This window comes from Gigantopelta aegis, chromosome 14 (genome assembly GCF_016097555.1).
Source record: "Gigantopelta aegis isolate Gae_Host chromosome 14, Gae_host_genome, whole genome shotgun sequence".
Lineage (NCBI taxonomy): Eukaryota > Metazoa > Mollusca > Gastropoda > Neomphalida > Peltospiridae > Gigantopelta > Gigantopelta aegis.
The window spans coordinates 16,469,819-16,482,294 of record NC_054712.1 but is presented as its reverse complement, the minus strand read 5'-3'; the positions used below and the strand labels follow the sequence as shown (position 1 = coordinate 16,482,294).

Genomic DNA, 12,476 nt, shown 5'->3' with positions numbered 1-12,476 from the left:
AAAAAAAAAAAAAAAATTATTTTTATTTTTGGCAAGAATCCTAAACACCATTACGAATGACCATAAGAGATGTCATTGGTTCCTCTACTGAAGCCTATCCCCCACCCAGCCTATCCCCCACCCCCATGCTCCACAACCCACAATGGCCCACATAAACTATCTGCAGACGCATTTAGTGATCTCTTTATTGTGACTTCAGTAACTAACGGAGAGAAAATATGCCATTTATTGTGTAAAGTGATATGTAGAATTATTGTAACACAAATTATAGTCTTTAGGTTTTTTGGTTCACTGGTTAGATATTTGATACGGCTGTCTGATCTCTTTTAACAGCTCATAACAACCATGTTGACTTACAGACAGTCCTGAATATAAATGCTGACAAAGCAGAAAATACTTGGTATAGTACATGTAGTCAGATGTAAATATTTCCCAATTAAAACAACATAATTTTAATTTATTTTTAAAATTGTATTTCGGTGTTTCTTATACAGAATCGGGTTGATAAGTATTGCTAGATTTATTGACGTCCAATAGCCGATGATAAGATAAAAATCAATGTCCTCTAGAGGCATCGTTAAATAAAACAAACTTTACTTTTATTGCTAGATTTGAACTAAAATGTTATGGAGGAGAGTGGATTAAAAACAAACATTCTTTTTTATGAAAACAAATTCATGATTTTAAAAAAGGTTGAGATTTCAAAATGTTTTATATAATTTACCTTTTATTTTGAGTGGTTGAAACAAACTTAATTTAGCATGCGAGATATAAAAGAAAACTGATAATCATGCATGTTATTTACTTCATACAAATACACAATATTTTTTTTTTTGTATTCAAATACATGCACCAGTACACACACACAAGACCTCATTATTTGTATATTGCATTCAGCACATTAGACAGAGAGTAGAAAAACTGTTTACTGCTAAGACATATCATTTGTATATTGCATTCAGCACATTAGACAGAGTAGAAAAATTGTTTACTGCTAAGACATATCATTTGTGTATTGCATTCAGCACATTAGACAGAGTAGAAAAACTGTTTACTGCTAAGACATATCATTTGTGTACTGCATTCAGCATATCATTTGTGTACTGCATTCAGCACATTAGATGGAGAGTAGAAAAACTGTTTACTGCTAAGACATATCATTTGTGTACTGCATTCAGCACATTAGATGGAGAGTAGAAAAACTGTTTAATGCTAAGACTCGTCATTTGTGTATTGTATTCAGCACATTAGACAAAGAGTAGAAAAACTGTTTACTGCTAAGACATATCATTTGTGTATTGCATTCAGCACATTAGATGGAGAGTAGAAAAACTGTTTACTGCTAAGACTCATCATTTGTGTATTGCATTCAGCACATTAGATGGAGAGTAGAAAAACTGTTTACTGCTAAGACTCATCGTTTGTATATTGCATTCAGCACATTAGACACAGAGTAGAAAAACTGTTTACTGCTAAGACTCATCGTTTGTATATTGCATTCAGCACATTAGACACAGAGTAGAAAAACTGTGTTTGCGGACCAAGAAGACAGTGATAGTGTTGACCAAACACACAGCTCTTGTCAAACAGAGAGAAACAAAGTCACTGTCACGGACGGGTAATGTTTGACAACATTGGGCAAATATTCACACTTGAAAGAGAAAACAATTAAAAACACCTCAGCTGTTAATGATCCCACGAGTGATTCTGTTTATTGTAATAATTACATACTGGTTGTTATAGTTTGGAGAACATTTGCATATCTGGTTTGAAAATATATATTCAGTTATCTAAACTATACTCTTCAAAAAAAGTAGGGTAACCTAAAATATTAATGTTAATATCAACTATTAGACCGAACATACGTTTTGACCACAGCCATCCTAGTAAAGAACATTCAGGTCTGTTTATCAACACACCAAAACACATTCCATAGTTTGCACATGCATCACGCAGTTGTCCCGTACACGTGCGTGGGGTGTCATTCCTGATTTTACTGTTGAACATTATTTCTGTCAATCTTTTTTATTCTGTTGATCATACAGTTGTTATTGTTTTGTTTTTAGTCATTTTTATTGTTTGAATTTGCGAGATTTCAATTTTTTTATTTCCAAAACACTTTTACAGTCCTTCTTACGTCAAACCAAACTGAAGTTATTTACAAAAAACAACCAAAAAACCCCACATTTTTGTAGGAGAATGGTTTCATTTTTATAGTTTCATTACTAACAGACTAAGTGTCTCAAAATAACCATACGTGTATGTTAGATATCAAATACCCATTGTTTAAATTTGCTTTGGTGTCAGCAAAGAAATATTTATGTTTATTTCTATCACACACAATTATCATATTTGACACTTAAAGTAACAGCCATGTCTAAACAGTATCGTGAGGTATCTGTATAAAATATTCCTTTCTTTAGCATACACTATCTCATCCCCTGAGGAGGGGGGGGAAGAGGTTAGACAGCTGTGGTCTCATCCTATGGTAAGTGGTGGCCAAGTTGAATGACCTCACATTGAACTCTGGTTTTCAGTACAAATATCTTGTGTGAATTTATAACAACTCGACAGATCTCGGAGATATTCCAGTGATGCAGTGAGTGTTTGCCGTCTCGCAATCACTCTGTCCATTTGCGTTCCCATTCTCTGTCATCAAATACGTGTAATTGAAAAATGTTTTGACATTTCTACCTTCAAATGAGAAGAACTCGCCAAAGGGCATGCACCGATTGATTGTTGAAGTCGGCGAGTACAAGAGTCGGCCAGTGAAATTATTATTGATTTTCTCTTTGTGTGATCTCCAGCCATTGTAATTTTCAAAACATCATTCAAAGGCTGTGTTAAAATTGGCCGTCCCATGAGAGATGCTTTTGAAGTAGGGGAGTGAGCATACATGTAAATATTGATCATTGCTGGAACCCTAGGGCCCTGAAAGTGAGCAGTGGTCATTGTTAGGGGTATGGGATGTTCTACAGTTGTAGAGTGCTTGCCTCAGGTGCAGTGCGTCATAGGATCAATCAACCTCTAGGGTAGCGTGTCTGCCTGTGAAGCGGTTGGTCATCAGATCGATCCTTCTCAGTAGACCCATTTGCAGTTTGGGCTATTTTCCGTTCCAACCAGTGGTCCACAACTGGTTCATCAAAGGCTGTGGTATGTGCTGTCCTGTCTGTGGGGAAAGTGCATTTAAAAGACCCCTTGCTGCTTGTCGGAAAGAGTAGCCTATGTGGCGGCAGCGGGTTTCCTCTGAAGAAATATGTCAGAATGACCATATGTTTGACGTCCATTAGCCAATGCAAAGATAAAAATCAATGTGCTGTAGAGGTGTCTTTAAATAAAACAAACTTTACTTTTTACCTCTATGGATATGGGATTCCCTCCTTTGTTTTGTTTAATGACACCACTAGAGCACATTGATTATTTCATCATTGGCTATTGGATGTCAAACATTTGGTAATTTTGACACATCTTTAGAAGAAATCTAATACATTTTTACATTGGCAATGGATGATTTATATGCACTTCCCACAGACAGGACAGCACATACCATAACCTTTGATATACCGGTACCAGTTGTTGAGGACTGGTTGGGAGTGGGCGAAAAATCAGTGGGTCCAATGACAATGTTCGATATTACAAAGCAAGCACCACAGTCGAGCACTCTACCGACTGAGCTAAATCCCATATCAAAGCCATGGTATGTACTGTCCTGTTAGTGTGAAAGTACACACAAAAACGCCTTGCTGTTTTTCAAGTAGGAGTAGCAGTCTTTACCTTGAAAGGCAAGTGATGATCACTCAGATTCCCTCCACACTGGCCTAGAAAGTTGTACGAGAGCTGCAAATTACATGTAATCACCTTGCAATAAATATTTTAATAAATTTCATTTGAAACTTCATGTGATTGCTTGCCTGGCATCATTTAAGGAGAGGGGCAGGACTTAGCCCAGTGGTAAAACGCTCGCGAGCGAGCCAGTGCACCACGACTGGTATATCAGAGGTCATGGTATGTGCTATCTTATCAGATTCTGTGGGATGGTGCATAAAAAAAATCTCTTGCTACTAATGGAAATATGTAGCGGGTTTGATCTCGATGACTGTGTCAAAATGACCATATGTTTGACATCTAATAACCGATGGCCTCGGTGGCTTCGTGGTTAGGCCATCGGTCCAGGCTGGTAGGTACTGGGTTCGGATCCCAGTCGATGCATGGGGTTTTTAATCCAGATACCGACTCCAAACCCTGAGTGAGTGCTCCACAAGGCTCAATGGATAGGTGTAAACCACTTACACCGACCAGTGATCCATAACTGGTTCAACAAAGGCCATGGTTTGTGCTATCCTGCCTGTGGGACGTGCAAATAAAAGATCCTTTGCTGCTAATCGGAAAGAGTAGTCCATGAAGTGGCGACAGCAGGTTTCCTCTCAAAATCTGTGTGGTCCTTAACCATATGTCTGACGCCATATAACTGTAAATAAAATGTGTTGAGTGCGTTGTTAAATACAACATTTCTTTCTTTCTTTCTTTCTTTCTAATAGCCGATGATTAACAAAATCAATGTGCACTAGTGGTGTCGTTAAACAAAAAAAAACCAGTATTCCAACTGAGCTGAATCCCCGAACCCCCCACCCCACCCCTTATAACAAGTGTAATTTCAATACATGTAGTTGAGCTTCACATTATTTATTTTTATTATAACTGTTAAGTATGTGCTATAAATGGGGCAGGGTGCATGCCCTTCTATCATATCTATCATCTGTATCAGGGTATGCATCCATGAGCTGCTATAGCCTTAACATCGGTATGAGTGTGATTATTCTCTCTGATAAAATGTCATTTCCAAGCACCTGAGGGTGATGTTTCGCTTTGTTTGTCAAACTTTGTTGTCCCCTTAACCCAACCTCACAGGATTCGGACAATTTCCCAGTCTCATCTCATTGTTAATTAGTATCTGTTAGGTGACAGACATGACATCATTGTGACACCAGAATGAAAATACAAACAAGAAACACTACTGCTGCATGGATTACACTTTTTAATAGCACAAAGTATATAGAAACGTCTGTTTGCTTTAGTTGCTATAATTCTGCCAGAGGGTAAAGTGGGTATGGCATGATGCCCAAATGTTTTGGCAGATTTAATTTTTTTAAAGTTGCATGCCCTAGTTTCAGCCTGCAAAAATTAATTCTAATTTTGGTTAATCTACAAAACCGTAACACACTTAGATCACGTTTTTATAAAATAGAGTGAAAAAGCAGGTTTTATATCGATAAATACCATGGGAATCCCCGTGACCCAATAACTAAAAATAATTTTGAAAGTTAGTATTCTGATGTCACCGGTAGATGTCGCTCGAAGCACAGAAATACCTATGTCACAACAAATTTCCCAGAGTGCACACAGACTTAGGTTGCCTTCCTTTCACCTCTCCTGAGCATGTTCCAACTGTTCTGTCCTCTCCAGATATCATAAGACTTATTGGTTTTAAGGGTTTGTAACGTTTTGTAGTGAGATACTTACTTGTCTGAACTTTATTGTTAATGAAAATGTTCACGAACTGTGAAGAAAAACCTCACAAATGAACGACAAGCAAACGATAACAAATCGTATGTTGATTGCGCGAACCGTGCACGAGAAAACAAACCGAACCAAAATGATAACGGTCACGTGGTATACTAAAGTCTGTGATGTTGAAACGGGAAGATCCCCTCTAAAAATAGATTAGACCTTGTCTGCTCAACGGATTTTTTCTCAGACGCGCGTGCGTTTTTAAAAAATACGAAAAATGCATTTTGTGGTATTACAAACACCAGGATTACCAGGATTACCAAAAAAAGTAAAGTGCAATTTTATTTGTGAGAAAATGGGTTTAATAGCGAAAAACAACGGCATAATGGTTAACAGCTAGGGCGTTTCCCTTTAAGTTAACTTTTTGACAAAATTAATTACTCTTATCATTACTGTATGATTTTCTTAACCCCAAGCCTAAACTTAACCCATTTTCTTTCTGAGGGAGGACCCCCATAACCCCTGCTCACTGTGGTTGCATTCAGTTCCATAGTGTCATACCCCAAAATTTCTTTCTGACAGAAACATTGTATATATCTGTGAAGCAGTTTTTAGTGGTATGGGGTGGGGGTGGGGGTGGTAAAGTGGTGTGGATGAGTGGTTTTGTTAAAGGAAATGATCTAGTATCTCAGTATTGTGAATGAATGAATCACGTTTTTAAATCTAATTCTCAGGTCAAAGGTTGGATGGTAACACTTGATGTGTGTTTTGTTTGTTTTACACCGCCATTCACTCCCTACACAAGTAGATGGAAAAGTTATTAAAGTTTGTTTTGTTTAAGGACACCACTAGAGCACATTGATTTACTAATCATCGGCTATTGGATGTTAAACATTTGGTAATTTTGACATATATAGTCTTATAGAGGAAACCTGCAACATTTTTTTTTTTCAATTAGTAGCAAGGAATCTTTTAAATGCACCATCTCACAAACAGGATAGCATATACCATGGCCTTTGATATACAAGTCGTGGTACACTGGCTGGAACAAGAAATAGCCCAATGGGCCCACTAACGGGGATCGACCGACTGCGAATCAGGCGAGAGCTTTACCACTGGGCTACTGGGCTAGGTCCCATCCTCAAATAGATGGTGACTGGTCATTATGTAGTATTACATTGTTGTTGTCTTGTTGTTTTCACTTACGAGGATACAGTGTATGCTGTGATATACATTGTTGCTATGTTGTTATTTTCAGAGTTACGAGTGGGTGCTATAGGCTATACATAATTTACATTGTTGCTGTGTTGTTATTTTCAGCGTTTGAGTGGGTGCTGGAGGCTATGAAATAGATAATTTACATTGTTGCTGTGTTATTTTCAGACCTGTACTCTGTTACGAGTGGGTGCTGTAGGCTATACATAATTTACATTGTTGCTGTGTTATTTTCAGAGTTACGAATGGGCACTGTAGGCTATGAAATAGATAATTTATATCACTACGAGGATGTGCTGGAGGCTACAAAATACATATTTACATGGTTTCTTTGTTGTTATTTTCAGAGTTACGAGTGGGCACTGGAGGCTATGAAGTACGTTGCCAGCATGAAGATGGAGCACTGCGCGAGCCCATTGGGTCTGGACAAGCTGCTGAAGAGTCTGGAGGTGTACCTCAAGGAACACCCGCCTCTGACGGAGGACACCTTCCTGTACATGATCGACACCGCGCAGAAGCTGGGCAACGACAAGCTGCTAGAGCAGTGCCACGTGGCCAAGGCGCGGTGCGAGGAGACCTTCCAGCTCCTGCTGCTCCGACAGCGCACCCTGCAGCGGGCCAGGGACCAGCTACAGGTGGAGCAGAAGAAACAGTCTCCAACCAGAGGGACACCGAGTGGGTGCAAGTCGGCGCTCGTCTTCAGAGCAGACGGCGATGGGGTGACCGTCTGGGATCCAAAGACCACGAGCACGCCTCGTCATGAGAAACTATCGGGTACAGGTCACAACCTACGGCCGCCGCTCTCGCCGACCAGTTCAGTGAATTCGAGCTCGTATTTATCAGAGTCCTCCACAGACTTTCCATCTCAGGACGTTTTAGAGAACAGTGGTTCTGCTGCTGCCAGAAGTAGCAGTATGCACGTGAAGAGCCAATACTCAAACGATGACGGTGGTCCAAGGTTGAAGGGTACGCACGTGAAGAGCCAGTATGCGAAGGATGATGCCAATCCGAGGTTGCCAAACTCGCAGAAGAATCCAGCTAATGGAGCGGCAGGGGGTGCCAAGGTGCTGGCGAGCCGGTCGATATCCCAGCCCATTCCAGACCAGAGGCGGTCCCCCGTGTCGCACACCCGGCCACTCAAAAAGATACTGAAGCGAGCAAGCACAAACCCGTCCCTGTATGGGTCGCCTCTGTCGTCGACTATCTATGAGGAGAAGGAATCGGAGGCGTCCGGTGACATCAATAGAAAAGCCAAGTCCATCAGCATGATCACGGGCAGTTCAGAAAGTCTGCCAAGGTTAGTGGGAAAAAATTCTTAAAACATGCAGACTCTAGGTAGCAAACAGTAAAACTAGTTTACACTGTTACAGCTTTTTGACTGCAACTTATAGTCCATCCCATCATTCTATAAAAATGTTTTTTTTGTAAATAATTTACGTTTGGTTTGACGTAAGGAAAAAGTAAAAAGTGTTTTGGAAATAACAAAAAATACTATTGCAAATCAGTCGGCTCAGAAATAAGTAACTTGTAATAAATTTGAAAAAAGGTGTTCCTGTTGGACGGACTATACACATTAATTACAGGGGTTTTGAGTGTTGAGCGGAGGCTGGTTTACTTAATTTCCAATTTTAGTTAATCTTAAATTTAAATTACTGGTCGTACTGATATTTGTAGTAGCTTAAAATTAATTTTACACGAAACAAAAAAAAAAGTGCGTTCCTCAGAAATTTGGGTCAGTGACTTTAGTTCCGTTCTTGGTTGTGGGATTTAGCTCAGTCATTAGAGCGCTCAGTTGAGGTGTACACCAACTCATTGGACCCACTCTCTGATTGGGCTGTTTTCTACCTCTACCAGTGCCCCACAACTGATGTATCACAAGACCATGGTATGTGCTGTCCTGCCTCTGTGGAAAGTACATATAAAAGCTCACTTGCTGCTAATGGGAAAAATGTAGCTGGTTTTTTTAAGACTACAGATTAAAAATTATCAAATGGTCGATGGTTAATAAAAAAGTGTGTTCTAGTCTTGTCGTTAAGCGAAACAAAAACTTATTGTTAACTTATAGAGATGAGAAATGCCTGTCTAAATGTTGGTGTTACTTTGCGGTGGCCATGGTGTCAGCTTCGTCTGTTTACCTGTAGGTCTATGTGATGCACCTCTGTTAAAGGTGAGCCAAGGTTCATGCAGACACTTGCCATGGATGTAGGGAACCTCTAGTCACTTGATGTATGTCACATGTATGTTGAGGTCATTCGAAGAGTACTTAATCTCACACGCTAGACACACTGTGCCAGGATGCACTGGCTTCCATGTTACTCTTGCTGGCAGAAAAACTTGTACTGGAATAAGTGTCACTGCAATTACATGTAGCAGTGAATTTAGAGAGTCGGTCTGTTTTAAAGCCGCACACCCTAGTTCCATCCAGCGAAAATAAATTATAATTTGGTTAATCTACAAACCTGTAACACACTTAGATCACGTTTTTATCAAATGGAGTGAAAAAGCAGGTTTTATATCGATAAATACCATGGGAATCCCCATGTCCCAATTGCTTGAAATAATTTTGAAAGTTAGTATTCTGATGTCACCGGTAGATGTCGCTCGAAGCACAACAATGCCTACGTCACGACAAATTTCACAGACTTGGGGTGCGTTCGTTTCACCTCTCCTGGACATGTTCCAACTGTTCTGTCCTTTAAGGTGGCAGTATTGATTATAAATGTCAGTCACAGGAAGTACTGTAGTTCTGCATGTATTCCTATACAGTGAAACCCAACATAACTGGACACTGTAGACCAAAATGATTTCAAAACCGGATATTTTTCACAGTTCCAACGAAGTGAACACCTCTATAAACTGAATATCATTGAATACTGGACTTTTTATGTGGTCTAGAGGGGTTTCACTGTAAATGTACATACAGGGAACATCTTTTTTTTCTTCTTTTTTGTAAATTTTTATTTTCATTTATTATTTTTTTGAATTTTTGAAGTTTATTAAGTAAAAAAAATTTAATTTATATAATAAAGTTTGGAGTAAATTAATGGTGATGTGAAACCATGAAAAAACCAAGACTGGCATTAAGCTAATACGCATTATGTTTTAATATTTTGTAGTGATCGTGATTTAACTTGTTCCTGTGGGAGTGGGAGTGGGAACTATTTTCACGTGCCCCTATCCACAGAGGTTCAGGCACGCCCACTACGGATTTAGCCTCTGACTTCGCCAGTGACTAACTCCGGAGCAGGAAAGGGGGGGGGGGGGGGGGGGGGGGGGGGTAAGTTTGAAGTGGGCGGAATTTGGAAGAAAGCCATTTAGTACGGTCAGCGCGAGCGCGGACCAAATAGCAGACACTTCATAAAGCTTGAAGTACACCGAGTGGGAGCCGTGCTCTGATTGGCTGAATTTTGATTCCTCGGTGAAGCCTGTTTTTTACCTAAGTCTATGAAGAGTAACTGCATACCAAAACATGTCTGGACTCTAAAATTTAACCCAAAGTAGGTAAGACTGCTCAGCCAAAAGGTTTTAAGGTGATTTTGAGCAATTGAACGGGCGCCAAAGTAAAATGCGTTAGACTACTTATAAAAAAAAATAAACATAAGAATTTTGAACTGCTTCCAAAACGTTTAAAGTCTAACTAGCCCAAAAAAAGAGGTTGGTACTCACGGAGGTGAAGGATGTTGGCAAAGGGGAGGAAGTCACGGTGAGCCGATGAAGTTGGAGGCGTCAAGATGCGGGATGCCCGGCCGGTAAGTGGATCCTGCTATCGACTTGGCTAATGCTCGATATTCTTTCCCGGCGATGATTTTGATGATTCGATGGATGGTCGGGTTGTCCATTTCTGGGAGTAGCAGTGCTTGATTGTAGCTCCCACTCCGGCGTACGGTGAGACAGATTCCCTGGCCATCCCGCATTGTGACGGCGTGGACACAAAAGTCTCCCTCTGTCGGACTTGCTGGTAGCGGCATAAAGGCGCTGAGCTTCGGTTGTGTGAATAAGCTCCGCACGTCCTCGATGTTGGTTTTGACTAACTGGGAGTAGCGCGTTGGTAATTTGCCGGCCTTGAGTGACCACTGCTCCTCAGTTTCAACAAACAACAGGCTTCGGATGACTTTGCGTCAGGGGTCCTGGCTTGACTGGTTGGTCTCCTGGTGACGCAATCGCTTTCCGCTTGGCAACGGCTACCGATCGGGCCTGGGACTCGACTGCGGCACTCTTCCTAGGTGGAGGTGGCATCGCAGGAGTCCCGGAAGCTGAGTTCACTGGAGTTTGTGGGGGCGACTCCATAACCGCCTGCTTAAGGTCTGTCCCCCCTGGTGGTTCGACAGTTGGTTCCGGCTGGGCTGGATCCTCTGGTCTCCCCGGTGTAGATCGGTGCCGGGGATGTCCAACGTAAGGGGCCTCCGCCGGCAGTTGAGCTGCCGGTTTTGCACCCCCCCCCCCGGGCCATCCCTGGCGCGTCCGTCTTCCTCCTTCCTCTCTTCCTCGGTGGCTTCTTGACCGGGTCACCGTACACCAGGGTCACGGTTGCCCGTGGCCCGGTGTACGTGACGCGGTATTCGAGTAGCACTCCATAACTGGCTATGAGTCCCCCCAGGTGGGGGGGTAACTCGAGAGAGCAGGCGCACACGTCTTGCCGCATCGTAAGCCGTAGTAGAAGTGTGTTCCTGTGTGTGCTGAGCCTAAAATGTCATCTATTTGTAACAATAAACAAAGCATCTTAGCAAGTACTTGCATACACACTACATGTATGTGATACTTGCTGGTACAGTGGTAGAGGTACATGTAGTTTTAAAGGAAAATGCTTAATTAACAAGATTAGCCTACATTCATTTTGTAGGCGCAGCGGAAGCAAGTGCACATTGTTGGGGTGGGGGGCTGAATGTGAGTGTGGGTGCAAAGCAAAGTTTCAAGGAGGGGTGGGGGCTGAATGTGATTGTGGGTGCAAAGCAAAGTTTCAAGGAGGGGTGGGGGCTGAATGTGATTGTGGGTGCAAAGCAAAGTTTCAAGGAGGGGGGGGGGGGCTGAATGTGATTGTGGGGTGCAAAGCAAAGTTTCAAGGAGGGGTCAATTTGGTGAATATTTTCAGTGTCTATGAATGCATTTAACATAGGGGGCTGAATGTGATTGTGGGTGCAAAGCAAAGTTTTTCAAGGAGGGGGGCTGAATGTGATTGTGGGTGCAAAGCAAAGTTTCAAGGAGAGGGGGCTGAATGTGATTGTGGGTGCAAAGCAAAGTTTCAAGGAGGGGGGGGCTGAATGTGATTGTGGGTGCAAAGCAAAGTTTCAAGGAGGGGTGGGGGCTGAATGTGATTGTGGGTGCAAAGCAAAGTTTCAAGGAGGGGTGGGGGATACATGTAGATGTCCTGTAACAGGGCTAGCTCTGGCACTCGCCAAATTCGCCAATTGCGAATTTCAGAAATAATTTCATGTAATAATTGTTATTTTGTTACAAAATTACTGGGGTTTTCAAGTTTAATAGATCATTTTGCGAAATTTTCTACTGCCCCAGAGCTAGCCCTGTGAAATGCAATTTCCTGCATTGTACAAGTAATATTCATCTCCACCGTAAGATTTACTAACACCCCAGCTTCCCTCCCCTACTCCACCGTGCCTGTCTTGATTCCTAGTGCATTCAGACATCTACTAGTAGGAGAAGACTTGGTTTTCAGTCTTAGACTTTTGTTACCATATTAAATTTTTTAATTGGTGAAATCACGGTCGAACAGAGAGGGAATCTTTTTAAAGGATCCA

At 41.4% G+C, this 12,476-nt stretch overlaps 1 protein-coding gene across 3 annotated transcripts in view; it reads left to right on the top strand.

Moving 5' to 3' along the window:
* LOC121388393 (puratrophin-1-like) overlaps window positions 1-12,476 on the top strand; it is a 73,119-nt gene that overhangs the window by 42,073 nt on the left and 18,570 nt on the right. For all 3 annotated transcript variants that reach the window (XM_041519700.1, XM_041519698.1, XM_041519699.1), the window contains one exon: window positions 7,071-8,020. In XM_041519700.1, coding sequence (XP_041375634.1) covers window positions 7,071-8,020 — 950 coding nt within the window. The remainder of the gene's footprint in view (window positions 1-7,070; window positions 8,021-12,476) is intronic.